This window comes from Notechis scutatus, chromosome 2 (genome assembly GCF_049901735.1).
Source record: "Notechis scutatus isolate UNSWTSFEM ecotype Mainland chromosome 2, rNotScu1.2, whole genome shotgun sequence".
In the NCBI taxonomy this organism is placed as follows: Eukaryota; Metazoa; Chordata; class Lepidosauria; order Squamata; family Elapidae; genus Notechis; species Notechis scutatus.
The window spans coordinates 246,132,180-246,155,425 of record NC_142010.1 but is presented as its reverse complement, the minus strand read 5'-3'; the positions used below and the strand labels follow the sequence as shown (position 1 = coordinate 246,155,425).

The following is a 23,246-nucleotide window of genomic DNA, read 5'->3' as shown; positions in this document are numbered from 1 at the left end:
AGGGCTACCTTACATAGCCAACTGTACAGCCGCTGCTCTTTGTGTACTTACAGCAACCCCAGTCTATTATGAATGTTAACACTTATTCAAATGAGTATCACATCACGCTTTGCATTATCAGTGTCCATATAGGAATTGGCAGCTGTACAATACATGGCATTATCATTCTTGTAAACATCCTGTTGAATTTTTTTTATCTTCTATCAAGTCCACTCTATTGATATAACAATATTGCTCACGTAAGCATTGTTGCCAAATGCTTACGTGAGCAATATTTTTCCATTTATCCTTGTTACAGTTACAGTCTTCCCCAGCCTGTATGGAACTGATAAAAGATTTGCAAACAGCCAGCTTTGTTGGCTGAGAATTCTGGGGGTCGTATATCTGAGGCATCTGGAAGTGGGATTGCTATAGAAGAAATGGAGAAATGCAGGAAACCCTAAACATGTTTATTGTGCACACCAGGGGTAGTCAACCTTTTTTATACCTGCCACCCACTTTTGTATCTCTGTTAGTAGTAAAATTTTCTCTAACCACCCACCGGTTCCACAGTAATGGTGATTTATAAAGTTGGGGACAAACCCCTACCGCCCACCATGAAAGCTGGAACACCCACTAGTGGGCGGTAGGGACCAGGTTGACTACCACTGGTGCACACTGATGTGCAAGGTATTCTAGAGATGGTTGTTGTTCTTTTGTGATTCGGAATGCATGTTGCAATTATCCATTTTCAGTTGTAATGAATTTGGAGCATGAAAAACTACCACCCCATCGTTTTTGTGGCCTTTCAGTTATTTCTGACATTTATTAGCAAATATTGTAGTTTGCACTAATGCTTTGGGAACAAAGACAGACTATGTTTTAAAAACAAATGTAATTGATTTGGGCACTAGAACTGAAAAAAAAAAGCAACTACTATGGTGTGGTCTATTTATTAAAAACAATGACAGGTAAGATTAGGAAAAAAACATTAGTTTCTCTCCATTAAAAAAAATATATCTAAAGCCACTGGAAATTTGTTTTCGAATGCTATGTTCAGAGGATTAGATTTTTGTGTTCCAGTATTATTATCCTGTATTGATGTTCAAGGTCTGGTTTTTGTCAAGGAAAAAGCACATTGTGTTGCTTATTGTGGTTTTCATGTAAATTGCTTTCCATTGGAATCAGAATTTTGAGCCTGAATTTCAGAGACGGCTTATGAAACTGGCTATCCTGGCACAAACCTTTTTTTTTTTTGGAAATCATTATTAAATGCAGACATATCCACTGGGTAACGAAGTTGGTGTGAGTCTGTGCCTGCTTATTCATCCTTAACATAACTTCATGGGAAGGCCCTCACATATTCATAAACCCAATACACACAATTTCTAAACATTAATTTAGAAATATAAAATGAAATATAAAATATAAGATGAGGTAGCAATCAATTACTTGAAGTCTTCTATGTTTCACCCCATAAATCTTTATGTCCAGAATTATGTACTTAGCTGATGACCCAAGAGGATTGGGGTTCTTCTTGAGTTATATTAATCAAGCTCATTGAATACAACCATTCTAGACTTCATATATTTACACACAAATTTTGTTCACACAGGAAAAACACAGGAATAGCCACCAACAGTTCAGGCATGCTGAACATAACCCAGCATTGGAAATTAAGAGTAAGATTGATAAAAGACATAACAAAACAAAACAAAACAGAACCCCAGTATGTTTTGAGTTCTTCATTAAATTATTCAGTAAAGCTACATATTGGGAAGCCTTGACATGATGTTTCCTCCCACTAAATCTTTATTACTGGATAGTATGGCACTCAAGATGTACAGAAAAAGCCTTCACATGCTCAGAAGAGCTTGTTCCATGCTTGTTTAAATTCAACCTAGATCCAGTTCCACAAAGTGCTTCAAACCATGTCAGTATGCAAAGGTAGCCTGGCCTGCTATTTAAAGAAGCAACCTTTTCCAGAAATATGGGTCAGCAGAAGCACAATCCTCGGGATATACAGCCCCTTTAAAGAGTTATAGAAAGGTTCTAGAACTGCTGCTGGAATGGGCCAACTTGCTGCGGCCAACCTGCCGTGGCCAACTTGCTGCAGGACAACTCAATAGGACCAACTCACTGTAGGACAATTTAACAATTCTATTTATTTAGAATAAATTAAACAATATATTTTAATGTTTTCCATTAAGATTTCATTCTGTCTCTCTCCTTTTGCATCTCTTCTTTAATGATTCCATTGCACTCTTTATTTAATACTAGTGTAACTCTTGTCCTGCAGCAAATTTTCCTGTGGTGAGTTGGCCATGGCAAGTTGGCCATGGTGAGTTGGCTGCAGCGAGTTGGTCGTGGTGAACTGCCATAGACTCCCCCACCTGTATACCTATCTGCTTACCCATCTGCTCAAAAACTGCCTTTCTTGGATCAAGTCAGCCCTACTGCTGTCTTCTCTGTAAACGTTTGGCAGCCATTTCATTTTCTAGTTTTTTTGTAGGATGCAGTACAGATAGTCTTCAACTTACGAACCCCAACTGACTCCAAAATTTCTGTTGCTAAGTGAGACAGTTGTTAAGTGAATTTTGCCCCATTTTACAACCTTTCTTGCCACAGCTGTTAAGTGAATCTCTACAGTTGTTAAATGAGTAACATGGTTACTGTTAAGTGAATCTGACTTCCCCATTGACTTGTGAAGGTTGCAAAAGGTGTTTAAACCCCAGAACACTGCAACCGTCATAAATGTGAGTCATTCGCCAAAGCCTCTGAATTTTGATCGTGTGACTATGGGGATACTGCAACAGTCATAAGTGTGAAAAATGGTCATACATCAGTACCATTGTAACTTTGAATGGTCATTAAATGAACCGTTGTAAGTCAAGGGCTACCTGTACTATGTACGGTTGGATACAGTTATTTAAAGTAAATGAAAATTCTGAAATCATATATATGCAGGCAGCTAAAACAGTCTTGAATAAATGGGAGACAAATTTCTTCCATGACAAACATTTAAATGATTTATATCCAACTTTTGATTTGTGTGGAAATTTATGAAAATTACATTTATGCAAAGTTTTTCATATGGCATATGGATGAGGGTAAGATATAAAAACATTATTCAAACAGTGCTTCAAATGATTATAACCAACTCTATAATGTACCAGTTGTTCCTGCTGGACTAATACTTCCTCTGCTTTAAGAAATTCATTGAGGCCACCAACAAAGCTTCTGGATTAAACCTAGGAAATGCTATGTATACAACTTATCTGTAAGAACTTGACAGGACTTGCCAGATTTACCCTAAGAAGCATAATCATACACATACATTTCTCCCCACTGAATATTCCAGAAAGGCATCAAACATGGATTAAACAAGACTCTAAAGCAGAACAAACTGTCCCTAAAAAGAGTGTTTTTGTGGGTTTTTAAAATCCTTTTGCATCTCACATCTTGAGTGATGGCTTAGACATATTAACTTAACTACAGCATTTTCATACTGCCCATCCACAGGATTTTAGGTTGAAGATCCTTCACAAGGGCAAAATACTAAAAGCTCTGTGATTGTTTCTTTTTACAGCATGTTATGTTTTATTTTATTTTAGGACTGAAAGTAATCCTTTAAGAAGAGTTTCTAAAGTCTGAACTGAAACACTATCCTGCAATAGACACGTTTAAAGACACACAGTTTCAATTATACTATTTTAAATTGCTGTGAGAAATTGCTTCCACTGAAGTTCATCTTTCTTTTTTCAACTGAGATTAAAATCAGTCTAGGCTTTTTTTTAAAAAAAAATTGTTTTGAAGAGTGGGATTTAAGCCCTGCAAACACGATTGCCCACAGATTTTCTCAACAATATACAGATTAGACCAGTGGTGGTATTCTACTGGTACGGCCCGATTCAGGCAAACAGGTAGTAAAAAATGCTACCGTTTGGCCAAATTGGTAGTAAAAAAATAACTCTTTGTCTTAACCAGTATTTTGGTTTTTTTTCCTCCGATGATCAGCTGTGCCGGGACCCCCCTCGCTGTCTTACCGCTTCGACCAGGAGGCTTCCCTGAGGCCCAGGAGGCAAAAAGGGGTGCATAGGTGTGTGTGTGTGCAACGAACCCTCCCCTGCACTCCATTTTTTTTGGCCTCCTGGGCCTCAGGGAAGCCTCCTTGGAGCAAAAACAGCCTCCCAGGAGGCTTTCCTGAGGCCCAGGAGGCAAAAAAAAACAACCCACAAAAAACAGAGCATGGGAGTGCTGCAAAAAAAAAAAAAGCCACGTCCACCCAGTCAGATGACCACGCCCACCTAGCCACACCCACCTAGCCACGCCCACAGAACCGGTAATAAAAATATTTGCATCCCAGCCCTGAATTAGACTTCATTTAATATCTACTTGTTCAGTGACTGCGATTATGACAGTTGCTGGATGAGGGGGAGACTTACATGAGATCCTAGTAGTTGTGGCTGTTGCAGCACCCCCCCCCGGTCAAGTAATTGCAATTCAGGCCCTTGGTGACCAGTTTGCAATTATGACATCAGAACATCCCTAGGTCACATGATCACCATTTAGGAACTTAATTGGTGGTTCCCCCCAACAAAGGCTAGGAAGAAGCTGGCAGGAAGTTGCAAATGTGATCACATGACACATAGCAATAGCACTTAGATTTATATACCATTTCATAGTGCTTTACAGCCCTCTCTAAGCGGTTTACAGAGTCAGCATATTGCCACCAACAATTTGGGTCCTCATTTTACCCACTTCGGAAGGATGGAAGGCTGAGGCAACTTGGAGCCTGGTGGGATTTGAACTGCCAAATTGTAGGTAGAAGTAGCTTGCAGTACTGCACTCTAACCTCTGCGGCACAGAGGCTCCTTATTATTATTATGCTACAACGGCAGCAACTGGACAGCCGAAACTGCCATCGTAAATCCGAGTGGTCACATGATATCATACTCCATGGATGGTGTAGCTTAGGGATGGAGTTCCTGATCCCAATTATCATCACCAAACAAGGAATACCTGAACTTTAAACTTCACGAAAACAATCCCTTTTTAAAAGTCCGTCGACAGTGGGAAGCATTAAGGCCACTACATGTATTTTGTTCGAGCGCATGAATACACAGTATTTTAAAACTGGATTTGGAAAAAAAAACCAAAAGAGAGTATCTTGCATGCAAAGCAGCATCTGAGAACTACATCTGAGAGCCACTATATTAAGTTAACAGAATGACCTTGACTCAAAAGACTATAGACTGAAACACGTTCCGCACATTCCGTACCACAACTGTAAAAGCCCGTGAAGATTTTGCCGCACCCCCTGCTTTGCTTTATCACAGCAGGAACAGATGTTAGTGAATTGCTAAGCAAGCTTACAAAGCCATTCTGGTTTTATAAATTTTTGGCAGTATAAACATAACACAGACCCAACACTTCCAGTTCCTATTTCAAAGCCACTATTGCCAGACACACACACTGTTCTGTTTTCTTTCTATACAGAACACCAGGTTTCCACAATGGAGATGCCTTTTGGGAGGATTGCACATCACCTTCCATGAACCTCAGCTATCATCCCCAAGAACCACGCTGTGTGTGGATTGTGGGACATGGAGGCTGTTGTGTTAGGAAGGCACCACATTTTCAAAGGTGTTGTTTGCAAAGTAGCATTCAATGTGGGAGACAGGCAACAACAATGAACTGATGTTCGGTTTTCCAAATTCTGCCTCCTCTAGTCCTACAGGACACATGAGCCTCCGGAAGTTTAATTTGATGGAATGGGGATCTCCAATGCTCAGTGACTCAAGATAGGGCTCCAAGAAAAGGGAAAGCAAGTAAAACAACAACAGCAACAGCCACTCCTCAAATTTACGGCTGTTACAGGAAGGAACTATGTGGATTATCGGGCTTTGATAAACACAGCACCATCAGGGACTGTTGCACGCTCCTCTTGTTCGGTTACAGTCTCAATGGTCCCCGAAGCGGATACAATCACTACACTTTTAGAGGTCAAAGTGCTTTTTTCTTTTTCTGCAATGGCGGCACACACGGCCAAGATCTCATCGCTTTCAAAATCATAATCTGGGATTGGTTCCTCCAAAGTTTTTGTCTCATCCCCCTGTGTTCCTGTCTCAGTTTTGGTTGCTTTTTTCTGTTGTTGTAATTTTCTTGCCCAGGAAAGATCTTCGTTCCACAATTCGGAGTTGAGCGGATAGATGTGCAAGGCAACCTGGAAGCTTCGAATAGCCTGAAAAAAGCAAGCAGGAAAACACAGCTATTAGCATCTGCCAACCCATTAATACTTCCATGCCTCGAAAGAGTTAAGAGACATTATGGAGCTGTGTTACCATCTAATGAGATTATATGGATTCTACTTATACCTGTGTTTCCCCAAAAATAAGACCCTGTCTTTTTTTATTTTTGCCACCAAAAAAGGCATCAGGTCTTATTTTTGAGGGGGAGGGAGTCTCGTCCACTGACTCACCTCACTTGTGCGCATCACCCCCAGCCTCCTTTTTGCTGTCAGAGGCCTTCAGGAAATTCTTCTGCAGCCAGGAAAGCTTTCCTGAAGGCCTCTGCAGGTGATAACGGAGCTCCGGATCGATCTGGAGGTGTTATTGGCTATAGAGCCTTCAGGAAAGCCTTGCTGGCTGCAGAAGAAATGGGCCGGCAAGGCAGGTGTTGCGGTATGTGAGGCCTGGCTGCAACTGTCCGAAGATAAGTAGTAGGGCAGCTCCACCCTCCATCCCCACCCTAGCTTAATTTTTACCCATGCACCCTGAAGTAGAGGGGGGGGAAGGGGGAGAGGAGGAGATGGTCTTAATTAGGGCTTGTTTTGGGGTTAGGGCTTATATTGGGCACATGTGTAAAAATCAAGCTAGAACTTACTTTCGGGGTAGGTCGTATTTTCAGGGAAACGCAGTAATACAAAACCAGATTTTTTCAAATGTGCAGTCTAGTTTGATCCAGTTTGAAACACATACAATATATTCATTGGTTGCTTGGGTTAGCTGTTCAAGTATTGGATTTGAACTGGGTGTATTAAAATTCAATTCAAGGCCAGCAGTGAATGCTATCTTGAGCTCAGAAAGAAATATACTATACAAAGAAATATTCTTTTTCAAAATATTACATTTGTTCATTTTGCAAGCTCCAATCTGGTCAGTCACCGGGACGGGAGGTTTAGTCTTTCTTCATTTTGTTGCTGTTTGAATTACTTCCAATAAAAATAATTATGTGCTGAAGCTGGTACTGTCAACTCTCGAAATGATTCTAGCTGAAGTCATATTTTTCTCTGCTTTGTTTCTTTGTTGCCATGCTTATGGGGGGAGGGGGACTTATGGAATGCATGTTTTCCTCCAAAGTGCCAGACATAACAGCAATAAGGCTCGTGAGAACCAAGGCCACCTCAATGTGCCCTAGCAATGGCAGGAGGGAATGCCGAGAGGTTCCTCACCTGCTTGGTTGGCTAACGTGACCTGTGACACATGGGGGGAACCATGACAGGTACTCGGTCATAAGAGCCACAGTGGCACAGTGGTTAGAGTGCAGTACTGCAGGCTACTTCTGCTGACTGCTGGCTGCCTGCAATTTGGCGGTTCAAAATCTCACCAGGCTCAAGGTTGACTCAGCCTTCCATCATTCCGAGGTGGATAAAATGAGGACCCAGATTGTTGGGGACAAGAGGCTGACTCTTAGAGAGGGCTGTAAAGCTCTGTAAAGTGATATATAAGTCTAAGTGCTATTGCTATTACTACTCAACAATAACTAGGAAGTCATCTCTATGCAGGTAGTCTTTAATTTACGGCCACAATTGAACCCCAAATTTATGTTGCTAAATGAGACATTTGCTGAGTGAATTTTGCCCCATTCCATGATCTTTCTTGCCACCGTTGTTAAGTGAATTACTGTATTTATCAAGTTAGTAACATGGCTGTTAAGTGAACCTGGCTTCCCCACTGACTTTGCTTGCCAGGTGGTCGCGAAATGTGATCAAATGACTCTGGGACACTGCAACCATCATAAGTATGGATCAATTCCCAAGTGTCTGAGTTTTGATCATACAATCATGGGGCTGCTGCAACGGTCCTAAGTGTAAAAAATGGTCTTAAGTCACTTTATTCAGTGCTGTTGTAACTTCGAACGGTCACTAAGCAAACTGTTGTAAGTCAAGGACTACCTATATGGAAATGCCATATATGCAGCAATTCTAAAATCTATTATTTCCCCCTCTAAAGTATCATGTGAGTTTGAGGTGCTAAGGTCACACTACGGTTATGAGGAACTACTGGTAAGACTGAGGATGAGAAATGATACTCGGCTGCATTCAGTAAAAACTGAGCAAAAAAGCCACTATTATGATTAATTTTCTGTCACCCCACCCACCCTACATACATACATATCACATTAACCCATGGCTTGTTTAACCCATGGTTTACAGGCCAAAATAAATTTGCTGTACTGACACAACATACTAAGATATCAGCCATGAGATACAAACTTCAGTCCTTGAATTCACACAATTTACTAATATGGATTATAGTAACATGCAAATCCAACCACGCACACTCATTTTTTTTCAGTTTCAGAAGATAAATTACTAGTTTAAAAAGTGTCCTTATAACGTAAAATGGGCTATATTTTTTCTAGGATTATTTATTTATTTCTATGGCAGTGTATATAATCAGATTTGGACTTATTTCGGACTTTGATATTTCTTTAAAAGTTTTGTGCAACCTGGAAACATTCTGATACATCAAATGTCAAATGTCTAACATGCAGTCAGTTCATTTTACAAGGTTCTTCAAAAACGTCAAAAGTACTTTATAAAAAAATTCTGCTCCTTCTGATCCAGAAGAAAAAAAAAATAAGCTAAGACATTTACAGCCTCATTATCATGGACAAATATTTATTTCATTTAGTGATGTCTTGATTATTTCAATATCTTTCCCAAAACATTGAATTACGGATTAAACTCTCTATCTTGTTTGTTGCCTGCATAAAGGTACAGGCAGACCTTAGCAAGCATTTGAAATATTTCTGCTCATTTCTTTGTGATCCAGCACCCATCAACAGCTGTTAGCATCAACAGACTGCTTAGATTGTGAATAAATGTGAAAATAATTCAGTGTTACAAAATACAAAAGGACTATTTTGATTTTTTTTTAATGAGGTCCCCAAGGCATAGATTTATCACTGTATGATTGTGACAACTTAATACTACTTCCTTTTATGAATCTGAATTACAAAGCCCCTTTATTCTAATAGTATATATAGATTATTAGTTGCTTTGGACAAAAAGATAATTCACTAGGTCAAACATAGACTTCAAGCAATCATGAAACATATAATTAAATCCTGAAGTATGTAATTAAACCATGGTAACTGAAGTCACTTAATTGTAAATCCTACAAGAATCAGGAAAGCTTCCAGATTTCATATTTCAGAAAAAATAACTCTTCCCATTTCAGGGTTTTGAGAGAATGCTGACCATTAAGAAGCGCTGAAGGGTAATTCTGATTTTCACACAACCCAAAACTCTAGGACTACAATCGTCACAAAAAATCTAATCCCCAGAGATTTTGAGAAAGTTATTTTTTGCTACAGTCACATTAAAAATATTACATATATATGACGGGACAAAGAAATCCATTAACTACACTGAACTTAAATGCAAACAGAAAGGAACTCAAATCACAGTTTTGCCTCAACTGACACTTTTTGGAATACATCCTCAATGAGCTGGAGAAAAATGCACATCACTGCACTTGACAATATATATGAGGTGGTAGAAGATTAAAGTGGATAGGGCTACCACTTTAGGGCGGAGACAAGGTTTATCTTTTCTTAATCTTTTTTGTGAAGAGTTTGTGTGGTTGTTGATTTGGGAAAAAATATGCTCAACTGTTTTAGGGCTTAGAGTTTCCATATATCTCCTGTTTCACAAGGGCAGAACAGTCTACCATTAGTTTTTGACAACTGGAGTCAGAAACAGCTCCTGAGAGCACAAAAATAATTAGGAGGATTCCATGCAGTCTTGGATAGCCTTGTAGTCAATCTCTTCATGACCAGGAGAATATGGTATACCAGGGGTCCCCAACCACCGGTCCCCAGACCGGTACCAGTCCGTGGATCATTTTTTACCGGGCCGCAAAGCTTGGGCGCCGCCATCTTGTTTCGACGGCGCTTCCGGGTTTTCGGTTGCTTCCGGTTTTCGGTTGGAAAGTGCTTCCGGGTTTTCAGTTGGAAAGCGGCGTTTGGGTGCTTGCGCCTTAGTTTCGTCGAAGGGGGGGGGGCGGCTTCGAACGAAGAGCCGTCCCGATGGCGGTGGAGTCTCGCGTTACTCAGGTACCGGTCCGTGGAAGAATAAATAATCGTGAAACCGGTCCCTGGTTCAAAAAAGGTTCGGGGCCACTGATACTTCAGGAAGTATTTCACAATGTATGTTGCTACAGTATTGTCAAAAACTGATCAGAAGAACCTCAAGAATTACTGGAAATGAGGTGAGGTGCTCATCTGTAAGATGATTTTTTCCCCCAATCTGATGCATGTCATTTTGACCACGGTCAAAATTGTGGAAGTTTTAGTGAACCAGATTAGAGAAAGCCATTCTTTAGAACTGCCAAATAGAATAGATTAACAATAATAGTAATAATTAATAATGATAGTAGTAGAATTATGAGTAGCTGCAGAAATGGGAAACTATTTCTAGCTTTTCCAGAAATGATTGAAAAGAACTTTGGGTATTTTTATTTTCAGTTTCAGGAATCATTATCACCATAAAAGGGAGAGGCCTAATAAACAGTTTCAGCCCATTATATATACAGGACACAGAGAAAATAGGTTTCCAGGTAAACTGGCAGTCATCAGCTAGAAAAAAAAGAAGAAGCTGAATATACTATACACGGTCTCCCTCTGACTCTCATATTTACTAACAGTGATAGCCCAAAGTGCTATCAGCTTCGTCTGCATGTTTCTGATGGGTTTTCATGAGCAAAGCTAAGGCTTATGAGAAAGTACACTTATGAAAAATACTCAATTAACTGAGGCTATCCCATAGTGCAATGGGAAAAATGGTTTTCATGCACCCAGCTTGTTTTAGGTATTGAGTTATGGATTACCAAAGTCCTTTTTTTTCTAATTTAGTGCACTGTAAGAACTTGGCACAACATTTTTTTTATATAAATATAATTGTTATTAAGATTTTCTTTAAATTTGGAAAGGAAGTATTTTGAACGTCTTTCCTTCCACAAGAAAATGTAACAAATAATTTCAGATATATAACAGTAGGTCCTCTTTACCATCTAGGAGTTATCAAAAATAGCTTCTCAGCTGTTTGTTGAAACCAGTGTTATTCATTTTTGGAATTTCAAGCATGCTTGATTTCATATTATTTATCAAAAAGTTTGAGAAATCTTTTAGCCTTTCACAATCTGATGGAACTATGAAAACATTAATATCAGCAAGAGTTTCTTGTTTGGTATCATAAAGAAACACATTATTATAGAATACTTTTTTTTTGGTTAAACAATGACTCAACATTTATCAACAGATATTTCTTAAACCATTTCAACTGAAAATGGACCAGCAATCACAAGGTAGCTTTTAATCCAGGCATTGGAAGTTGAGTTGCAATTTTGCCTATTCCTGCTAGCTTGCATTTTCATCATTGTGTTTTTATTGATTTTTTTAATTCTTCCTTTCAGCAATTTGGCAATTCTCATGATTCTCCAATATCAGGGCTATCTGATCCCCAGATCCCCATTGCTCAGATACCATCAATTGTTAACGCTTCTTTAGTACTTTGTAAAAGGAAGTCTGGCTAACAAAGGCTGACTTCAAGGGATATGTTATTTATCAAAAATATTTCTGACCAACAAAATCCCCCGCTCTCTTCCTGAATAGATCAGGTTTTGCATAGGAATTAACATCTGCCTTTCATGATGCAATAAATGTGACTCAGTTGATGCTGATATTAGCAATGGATTCATGAACGTAGAGAGTCTAAACAACACGTTCTATTTGAAATCATAACAGAAGTTGCTTAACTACGTGCTTATGAACTTAATATGGTGTACTCAGGTTTCAGGACATGTTGCTAAATTTTTGTGAACTCACTGCTAAAATGTTGATTTTGCTGAAGTTTCTATATCTATAATAGTGTTATGATACCACAGCACAACGTAGCAAGCCTGTAGTTCTTCAAATATTACTAAAACTTCAGACTCCTTGTTGTCATCTATCTCTCTGACCTAGATGGATGGTTGAGAGTGAGAAAAGGACATTCTAGGCTGGAGGTAGGCCTGACTAGGCTGGTGAAGCCCTGGTAGAAGCTTAGAGGTGAAGATGATTAAGGGAGCAACAGCTGGTATTTTCCCACGTCATTACAGTTGTGCTTTTAAAGCTGTAGTGAGGTTTTGGCAGAATCTCATCTGCCATCACCAGGTTTGTGTATTGTGTTCATCTGTGAGGCTCACAGACGAACACAATACAGAAGCCTGATGATGGCAGATGAAATCCTGCCAAAACCTCGCTACAGCTTTAAAAGCACAAGTACACTGCTCAAAAAAATAAAGGGAACACTTAAACAACACAATGTAACTCCAAGTCAATCATACTTCTGTGAAATCAAACTGTCCACTTAGGTAGCAACACTGATTGACAATCAATTTCACATTCTGTTGTGCAAATGGAATAGACAACAGGTGGAAAGCACAGGCAGTTAGCAAGACATCCCCAATAAAGGAGTGGTTCTGCAGGTGGTGACCACAGACCACTTCTCGGTTCCTAAGCTTTCTGGCTGATGGTTTGGTCACTTTTGAATGCTGGCGGTGCTTTCACTCTAGTGGCAGCATGAGACGGAGTCTACAACCCACACAAGTGGCTCAGGTAGTGCAGCTCATCCAGGATGACACATCAATGCAAGCTGTGGCAAGAAGGTTTGCTTTGTCTGTTAGCATAGTGTCCAGAGCATGGAGGCACTACCAGGAGACAGGCCAGTACATCAGGAGACGTGGAGGAGGCCGTAGGAGGGCAACATCAGGACCGCTACCTTCACCTTTGTGGAAGGAGGGACAGGAGGAGCACTGCCAGAGCTCTGCAAAATGACCTCCAGCGGGCCACAAATGTGCATGTGGCTGCTCAAACGGTCAGAAACAGACTCCATGAGGGTGGTACGAGGGCCCGATGTCCACAGGTGGGGGGGGTTGTGCTTACAGCCCAACACCGTGCAGGACGTTTGGCATTTGCCAGAGAACACCAAGATTGGCAAATTCGCCACTGGCACCCTGTGCTCTTCACAGATGAAAGCAGGTTCACACTAAGCACATGTGACAGTCGTGACAGGGTCTGGAGATGCCATGGAGAACGTTCTGCTGCCTGTAACATCCTCCAGCATGACCGGTTTGGCAGTGGGTCAGTAATGGTGTGGGGTGGGATTTCTTTAGGGGGCCGCAGCTTCATGAGTAGCATTCATGGTCAGATGCAATTCAAGGTACTGGTGGTCACCTTTAAAATCCTTCCTAGCTTGAGTTCAGTTACCTTCTCCTTGTCATTTCTACCCTTTGCAATCCATGTTCCAGGTCCCATCAGCCAAGGGAATGTCAGCTGATAGAGACTAGGAGCTGTGCCTTTTCTGCGATAGTGCCTGCCCTCTGGAACATTCTCCTTTTAAAGATTAGGATGGCCAAACTCTGCAGGCCTGAAGGCCTTGAAAAACCTGATTATGTGAGGGTCTGGGGTCCCAAGTGAATGAACCCTGGTTTCTGGTTAACATCTATGAATTATAATATTTCTTGACATACATACATACATACATACATACATACATACATACATATACATACGTGTGTGTGTGTGTTTGCTGCCCAGCTTAAAAAGCTTGTTTGAGATGGGGGGGCCATACAAATTAAATGAATGAGTGAATGGATAAATGAATGCAATCTAAGCTGTGGTATTTTATACCCATTTCTTTTGTGCCAGAGATACCTGGCTGAGTAGATTGTGAAACCTTTCGCCCAGGTGTAGCTTTTAAACTCTAGAGCAGGAGTGTGCATCGCGCACTGGCCATGCCTGGTTTAGCGAAGTGGGGAAAGTCCCGATATGTCACATGACGACACTCCTGCTCTAGAGTGCAAAATCTACTATAGTTGTAAAACACATTTTCTCAATTCACCACCATTATCAAAATCCTGTCTTCAAAGGTCACATCAATACCTAAAGATCCTTGCCAAATATAAATATACTGTAGATTTAGGAATGCAGCACTATTAGTTACAGCCAAAAAGGCAGCAATTTTCATAAATGAAAAATGAATGAATAAATGAAAAAACCCTCAATCTTTCTCTTCATATTGGAATGCAAACACACTATTGACATTACCAAAAATTCAAATAACTTCTTATAAACACATTAACAGATTCAACTCACTGGTTTTCATGCCCAGAGATTACATGTCTGACTATATATGAAGACCCCAGTATTCCTACTTGAAAGCATGGGAATGACTGAAATACTCCATTACTTCATTTCATACAAAGAAAATTCCCCATTTTAAGGCTGCAGCAGAAAAAGGCATGGTGTTTTCCATGCAAAGTCACAAGGAAACTTTTACAAAAGTTGCAATGGAAACTTTTCTAGAGCAAGAAAAATGAAGATACCAGAATAAAATATTCGGAGGAAAACAGGGTAGAGAAATTATAAATACCATGTGAAGAATACTACCAAAGTAATTCAATATATGGTTATTAAACTGTCGGGATGACTCAGAGGTGATTCAGGATATAAGTAATTAGGAATAGATGCAAGAAATCTCTTTTTATAATTAATTAAATTTTTGATTGTTCAAAATTTGTACTGAAAAAAGCTTAATCAAAGTGTGTTTTTTATAACTTCCTCCCTGTTCTGGTCAAAACTGACATTTAAATATTTAAATGAAAGCAGAAATCATTGGTAACTTGGTGATACATTTGTGAAATACTTGATTGTTTCTCCCTATCAGGAGATATATTTCATTTCATGAAAGAAATGAAGAAAATGTAACAAATGAACATGAGCAACCTTGAGAAATCTGCCTTTCCATTTCTCACAGGAATATTTGCCAGACTAACCATGAGTGAGAGAATGCATGCTTGTACTGTCAGTGAAAAATCATGTCTTATGTGTTTCCATGTGTACATGAACTATGAAGCAGAATCCTTTGCAACATTCAGGTCTTCCAGAATGGACGCTTTGGGTGGTCCAGAAATTAAGTGGATGTAGAAGCAATTTCTGGAAGGCAGGAAGTTTAAAAACCGTAATATTAAATTAAGAGAAAATTAGCAACCACTTGGGATGAAATCAAGGTTAATAAATTCTAGGATTACAACCAAATTCCTAATAAAACTGGGTCACAGTCCAGCTGGAATTCTGCTTGCAGAGTCTCTTTCACAATCCAGCTAGATTAAGAAACAGTTCCAGGAAATCTTACAAGACATGAAAACTAAAGAGAGATACCTTAAACTAACTAAAAGGGATTTTAGCTACTTTTATCTAGTCCGGAGGTCCCCAAACTTGGCAACTTTAAGACTTATGGACTTCCAGAATTCTCCAGCCAACTCCCAGAGAATTCTGGGAGTTAAGTCTACAAGTCTTAAAGTTGCCAAGTTGGGGATCCCTGATCTAGTCCCTTGCACATGTATTATAGATGCAAGAAGGAACAGCTAACTGTAGTTTCCATAGGTTTTTGTGTTTGATGAAACTATACAGGCAGTCCTCAACGTACGACCACAATTGAGCCCAAAATTTCTACTGCTACGTGAGACAGATGTTGAGTGAGTTTTGCCCCACTTTATGACTTTTCTTGCTATAGTTGTTAAGTAAATCACTACAGTTGTTAAATTAGTAACACGGTGGTTAAGTATATCTGGTGTCCCCATTGACTTTGCTTGTCAGAAGGTCGCAAAAGCGGATCGCATGACCCCGGAACACTGCAAACGTCATAAAGATGAGTCGGTTGCCAAGTGTTTGGATTTTGATGATGTGACCCATGGGGATGCTGAAACAGTCGCAAGTGTGAAAAACAGAAATAAGTCACTTTTTTCAGTGTCTTTGTAACTTCAAACTAGCAGTTCACTAAATCAACTGTTGTAAGCCGATGTATGTAAAACAACTTTCCAGAAGTTGGAAACTACAGGTAGATCTTGCTCAACAAATCTTTGATTAGGCTCTAGAATTCAGTATTGAACCTGTCCACTTCCTCAAGGTCAACTAACGCAGTTCCCAAATAATTTCCCCTCAGCACCTCTATCAACTCTGTCCAACTAGCTTCCAGCTCTGACTGAATATCAGTGGTTTTATTCTGCCATTAAAATTTCCAAATTTGTCTGAAATGGTACAGTATAGGTTCTCCTGCTTCAGCAGGGGGCTGGACTAGAAGACCTCCAAGGTGCCTTCCAGTTCTATTCTATTCCTATTCCTTTCCATTCCAATTTTATCACAGTGGCCAGCCAACGTTCTTCCAGGATTATAAACTTATTCCCTATAACCTGGATTAGAAACATTAAACCACAATGGAGCAGGATGCTATTCAGGAAAAATCTTATTATGTGTTCTCTATGGTCCTGCATTCCAGGTACTCAATCAAGTTACTTGCTACTCCATTGAGAAAATCATAAATGCTCTATGAAAACTAGCTGGTCACGTCAGGGACCTGGGGAAAACCAAGTATTTCATCTCTGTAGAAAACAGCGGCTCAGAAAGACTGCTCTGACCACAAGACTGCTGGCAATATACTCCACTTTCAGCTGACAATCCACCTGGTTTTAAGATAAAAACCAGATCTAGTGCATCCTACGTAAGACAAGTCCATGATGATCTGGAACAAGCCCATGGTTGTCATTGTGCCTATGAAATATTTAATTACCTCTGACTCAGTCCTCTTTACAGCAATTTGCCTAACTTCCTGTAGCAATGGTTTTTGCACAGGTGCGTAAACGGCTGTCAAAGGTACTACACCACATTCTGTGTTTATACTTACCAACGTGATTTCTCCTAATCCAAGCTGAGCCCGCCCCAACGTTTGCCATGCTTCCCAAGAACGGGGATCTCTCTGGACAGCCATCTCTGCTGCCTGCACGGCAGGAAACATTTCATGTAGAGACATCAGAACCTAAAGAGAAAGAGGAGGCAGGGGAAGAGAAAGACTTAAATCAGGTTCAGACACCGTTTTTCTTCTTTTATTTATTCAAGTTTCAAAGCTTCCCAACAATTTTGGATGAGTTACAAATTTTTAAAAAAATGAAGAAGAAAATGGCCAACCAGAATATATCTTGTATAGCAACCGGGGAGATTAATAGCAGAATGATCTAAAATTCTAGGTGAAAAGGTAGTGAGAAAAATAACAGGAGACCCTGAGAGTGTTTTAAGATTCATAAAATGAAAAACTGTCAATTTAAATCTGAAGTTTAAAATATATGTAATAGCAGTAACACTTAGATGTATATAGTGCTCCATAGTGCTTTACAGCATTCTCTGAACGGTTTACAATGTCAGCCTATTGCCCCCAACAATCTGGGTCTTCATTTTACTGACCTCAGAAGGATGGAAGGCTGAGTCAACCTTGAACTGGTCAGGATCAAACTGCAGGCTGTAGGCAGAGTCAGCCTGCAATACTACATTCTAACCACTACACCACCACAGCTCCGAATGCTTCACCTTTTTAAAAGTGAGCTGAATTAAGAGTGATATCATCATCATCATCATCATTTTAGCCATTGTCTATCCACTGGAGGATGAAGGCCTCTTCCACATGTTTCTAACCATTATGGTCCTGAGCTCTTTTTTTTTTTTTTTGCCAATTGGGGCCATAATACTGGCTGATGTCTACTTAACGCTGTCTTAAAATTTATGAAGCAAAACTATACTAACTGCTTTCTATCTGAACACTGAATTTGTACATGTTTTGATCAAGAAATGTATCAGTATTGTGCAGTCACTTGTTCCAGTATTACAGACAATACAAAAATTCTAGTACCAGAAGGTTGTTCTAGGCATTTCATGCCTGGCTCTAGAAACACCATTTTTTTTAATTTCATGGAAATAGCCAACAAAGAGATTAGTTTTGATTTTAAGCGATTTCAAACGTGTATCGTTTGTTGAATTGATCAGCTTTCAAATTATGACTGTTAGCATCTGGATGGATCCATTTCCAACTTGCACAAAAGTATATTGATCCATCAGCAACCAGCACGTTTTATTTCTGTTTTCTTTAAAAAGGACCAAACAAACAAACAAACAAAAAAGAATCAGATGCAAATTCTGTTTGTTCTCATCTCATCCCAAAATCAAGTAGAAAGATCTGGACATATGCTTGGAATGCTTGAGGCTTGCAAAGCATGTGGCTTGGCAAATCTCATCTCTCCTGAGTCATTAATGTGTATTAATTCTTCTCATGTGACATTGGGAAATGGGAACAAATGGAAACAATTACAGGATGCTGCTGGTTGTAAAAATGCAATGTGGGAAGCTCCTTCCAGTCCTTTGTTTGTACACCATCCGGATTAGAACAATAAATTCGAATTGCCCACCTATGCATTGTACCCACGGTGGAAATTACGAACAGCATCTGTAATAATAAACTCTCTTCAGGTCCTTCACCTTTCGTTGCTGGTTGTTCCCTCCATGACACAGACGCTACTGTTGACACAGAGTGTTTCATTTTAATCTTTCACACAACAGCTGGTGGATTTAAGTTTGCCCACTAATGAGAGACAACTCGCTGAGTTCACTATTTGACTTTCAAAGTACTACTGGGTTAACAATAGAGCCCGCCCTGTATGAAGAAAAGAGCCATTGCACAATTCCTCTTAGGGATATGCAAATATATACATGCTTTATTTAAAAAAAAAAAACCTCCCTAACATTATGGCCAACTTAAACGTTTCTATGAGTCATTTATAGAGCACTTATCAAAATAGGGAGAATCCCAGAGACTTTTTTTTTTTAATTTTTACAAAAATAACCTAGGAGTCAGGCATGGAGTGGTGAAAAAGACAGAACAGTCACGTAGAATGTGTGTTGTGCACTTCTTTGGACCGCAGCCATAAGCATCCTAATTTAAATGCAAACTGGCTTTTGATGTTCCAAAGCAACAACGTGGAACAAACACAAATTGCCTTCTTTCTAGTATAGCATTCAAAAGGCTATAAATGGATATATAAATACACGGTAGTCCTTGAATTGCAAGAGTTCGCTTAGTGATCGTTCAAAGTTACAATGGCACTGAAAAATGAGACTTTAGGGCCGTTTTTTTCACAGTTACAACCTTTGTAGTGTCCCCCATGATCACGTGATCAAAATTCAAATGCCTGCCAACCGGTTCAGACCGGTTGGGGGCTTAATTAGGGTTTATTTTGGGAGGTAGGGCTTATATTGGGTGCACATTTAAATATCAAGCTAGGACTTATTTTTAGGGTAGGTCGTATTGTCAGGGAAACAGAGTATTACAAAGAAACAATCCAAGTATTACCTGTGATTTCATCTCATACAGAGTGGCATCTTCAGGGGTTAACTGAAGTGCTTCGTCCCATTTGTGAAGAGCTTCCTGGTACCTGCAAGTTGTTAAGAAGTAATTTATTCTTAATAAATGTATGAATATTTTAAAGGTTGGCACCTTGAACATTGTGCCAAATGTGTTTTTAACTGTGATACATTTGCAGCGATGTCTCCTAAAGCAATGTTCCTCAGCCTTAGTAATTTTAAGATGCCTGGACTTCAACTCCTAAACAGCTAGGAAATTCTGGGAATTGAAGTCTCTTAAAATTACAGGCTGAGGCTCAAAGATACAAGTTTGTTGCATAAATTCAATAGGCGCTTTTTTTCTCCACTCCCATTCTTGTCAGAGAAATCTAAACCAACACTTCCTTCTAGTGCTGAAATATAATCAGATGTTTTTGCAGCAAGCCCTGAGGATCTAAAGCCTTCATGTTCAGAACGGTGAGTGTGGACCTGTGTGATATCTGCCATAAAGAGAGGAGTCCTGAGAGTTGAATAGCTTTACTGTAAACTCTGAAGTCCCTACCCAAAAGGTACAAGAAGTGGTAGGATCTGTACATGGGAAAATATGTTGTCCGGGAAAATAATAATTCAACTAAATTCCCTAGCTTCAAGCCATAAGATTAAACAGAAGACTGATGACTTAGCATTCTTCATAACTTGGCAACAAATATATGCTTCGGTAATACTGCAATATCTTTAAATTTTGAAAGCATTCCTCACAACTTTCTGCTGCAGTAGTAAATCAAATTTATTTATAGTATTATTTTAACATTCTAAGAACATCATTTATTTTAAAACAAACCTCTAACATGAGTGATAACGCACTTCAATAATAGTGTTTTTTGAAATGGATTTTCTGTTTCTTTAAAAAAACAGTTTATTTTTAATAAGCAATATAACTTTTTTAGTTTTAACTCCTTGCTTATCTTACATGAGCTGTGTTAAATGTCTAAATGTGATCTCAGTGATTTTTTAAAAATACAAATACATAGGACCTAGGGGAAATACTGTACAGTCATAAAGTTTTTTTTAAAAAAAGATAAACTATTATAGATAATGTTTCATTCAAAGTATCTGAGGGACAAAAAAAGAAGTAATAAAAGTATTAATCTCAATGGCCAAAAAAACCCCACAAACCATTACTAAAGTAACAGTTAAGCCTTCTGGACTTTATACTGTCAGCAAAACAGGAAGATCGTCTTTTCTGGAGAGAAAAACATTCCTCCATGTGCAAAATATGAACTGTTCAATGAACCATTTTTTAAAAAAATTATCAGTGGAAAAACATTTGTGCAAGAATATCTTTTGCACGTTATCTGAGGACGGCACTGTGAAGGTGAACCTATGGCACGTGAGCCAGAAGTGGCACGCAGAGCCATTTCTGCCGGCGCGTGAGCCATCCGCCCCAGATCAGGTACACTGCGCATGTGCCTCCCGCCAGCCGATTGTCAGGTATCTGCTGTACATGCATGAGGGGCATGCATGTGAGATGCACGTGCATGCGCAGAGGTGCACGGTGGGGGCCGTGCATGCATGTGCAGAGGTGCATGTGGGGGTGTTGTGCGTGCATGCGCAGGGGGCAGGGGTGTTGCACACGCAGTGCATTATGGATGCACGCGAGGACGAAAAGGTTAGCCATCACTGCACTAGAAGCTCATCAGCCTTTCCCAGTTGTGATCCAAAAATGAATTGGAATTGGAAATTGACAGAATTCTTATCCAGCATGGGTGCTGATCTCCCATAAATATAGAAGGTGGCAAACAAAGGTAAACTGATCTAGATCCTCAAAATCCAGAAGCAAAGCAAAGACCTCTATCAGTGCAAATAGTAAGCATAAAAAGATGGTCACTTCCCGTCTTGATTATTGCAACGCACTATACATGGGGCTGCTCTTGAAGAGCATCCGGAAGCTCCAGTTGGTGCAAAATGCAACGGCCCACATGGTTTTATGCAGACCCCGTTGTGCACATGTATCACCTCTCCTGCAGGAGCTGCATTGGCTGCCAATTCGCTTCCGGGTTCAATTCAAGGTGCTGGTTGTCACCTTTAAAGCCCTTCATGGCTTGGGTCTGGGTTATCTGAGGAAACATCTCTTGCCAGTGACATCTACCCAACCCTCCAGAGCGGGGAGGGAGGGAATGCTGCAGGTCCCACCCCTGAAGGAGATACACCTGGTGGGACCCAGAAGAAGGGCTTTCTCTGAGGTGGCTCCATCTCTCTGGAACATCATTCCCCCAGAGATTAGAATGGTCCTCTCATTAATACTATTCCGAAAGGCACTGAAGACCTGGTTTTGCCAGCAGGCCTGGGGAACCCAGAGAAGGATGGAACCCATCAGTTGGCTAGTGTGACCCACTGTCGTTGGGGTGAGAGGGGTGGGAGTTGGTTTTTGTTTTGTTTTGTTTTTCCAAATTTTGTTCTATTGTACTTTACTAATTTCTTTGATTCTTGTTGTTATTTCTTATTGTTTTTATTTTTTTGTTTTAAATATGATTTTACATTGTGTAAGCCACCTTGAGTCGCCATGGGCGAATAGGCGGCAATATAAATCAAATCAAAATAAAAATAAAAATAAAAATCAAAATCAAAATCAAATCAAATCAAATCAAATCAAAATCAAATCAAAATCAAATCAAAATCAATGAATGAATGAAAAATAAATAAAATACTTTCCACTTTTTGCAACCTCTTCAATTTCCTTTCTTGCTCTCTTCACTGAGCCAGCACAGCCTGAACTGTGGACACATAGATATAGTGTTCAGGCTGCCAGAACATGTAGAAGGAGTTCTGATTCTTACTGTGTTGCTTCATAAAATGTTGGCAAATCATAGTTTATTCTCAGCCCTTCTGTATACATTTTTCACCTGGGTATTTTGCATGCACACCAACAAAGCACCCAGATGGGAGAAGGATCTGTGATGTACATTTAAGGTAGGGCATTTAGTTTAAAAACAGATGCTAGGCACTTGGAGCACTTGGATTCTCTTATGTCATTTGAGGCAAGTGTTAGTCACAATTAACATAAAACAAATAGTCCTCATCTCTATTACTCATCAAGCTGAACAGCAGGTCCTTTAAATCGAAAGCAACCATTTATGGAACCTGAAGGAACAGATTGAAACAAATCTCCCTACAGAAAGTCTATCTATGTGGTTCGGAGTTGACACTATGACGCTATGCAATCATTACTATGATGGAAATACACTGCTTAATATGGACTGGGTTGACATTGCCACTTTGCTGGTAACATCAAGGGAAGCCAGGCTTAAACCCTTGAATTTATTTTGTAAAAAAGCAGCATGAGAGCACAGTATGGAAAGAACATGAACTGCCCTTTTTCCTTACATTAAAAAGAACAGGAAAATAAGATTTCCTTCTGAATAAGATACAATTGCCACCTTTACTAGCAAACTGGTTTAGAAAATTAGATGTCTAAAAAAGACTGTAATAGCTAGTTTAATTTTAAAACTTTAAATGTGAACAACTTGTTCATTAAAAATCTGTATGGATAAAGAAGTACTGGGTGTGAACAAAGGTCAAAACTGCTAGGAAGAGAGTCATGCTACTTCCACCAAAAAGAAAGAGCCTGCTGTGTCCATATTATTTGCTCTTTTGACAATTAATTCATTTGTTCTTGTTGTTCTGGTCTGGTTGTCTTTCATGTTAATGCAGGGGTCCCCAACCACCAGGCCCCGGACCGGTACCGGTCCGTGGATCATTTTGTACCGGTCCGCCTA

At 39.7% G+C, this 23,246-nt stretch overlaps 1 protein-coding gene across 1 annotated transcript in view; it reads right to left on the bottom strand.

Annotated features, from left to right (window-relative positions):
* Positions 1–3,781: 3,781 nt before the first annotated feature.
* Positions 3,782–23,246, bottom strand: part of TTC33 (tetratricopeptide repeat domain 33) — a 30,161-nt gene continuing 10,696 nt past the window's right edge. Inside the window, exons 3-5 of the mRNA XM_026666438.2 lie at positions 19,481–19,562; positions 16,991–17,122; positions 3,782–6,223 (exon numbers count right to left, since the gene is read on the bottom strand). Coding sequence (XP_026522223.1) covers positions 5,876–6,223; positions 16,991–17,122; positions 19,481–19,562 — 562 coding nt within the window. The 3' untranslated portion in view covers positions 3,782–5,875. The remainder of the gene's footprint in view (positions 6,224–16,990; positions 17,123–19,480; positions 19,563–23,246) is intronic.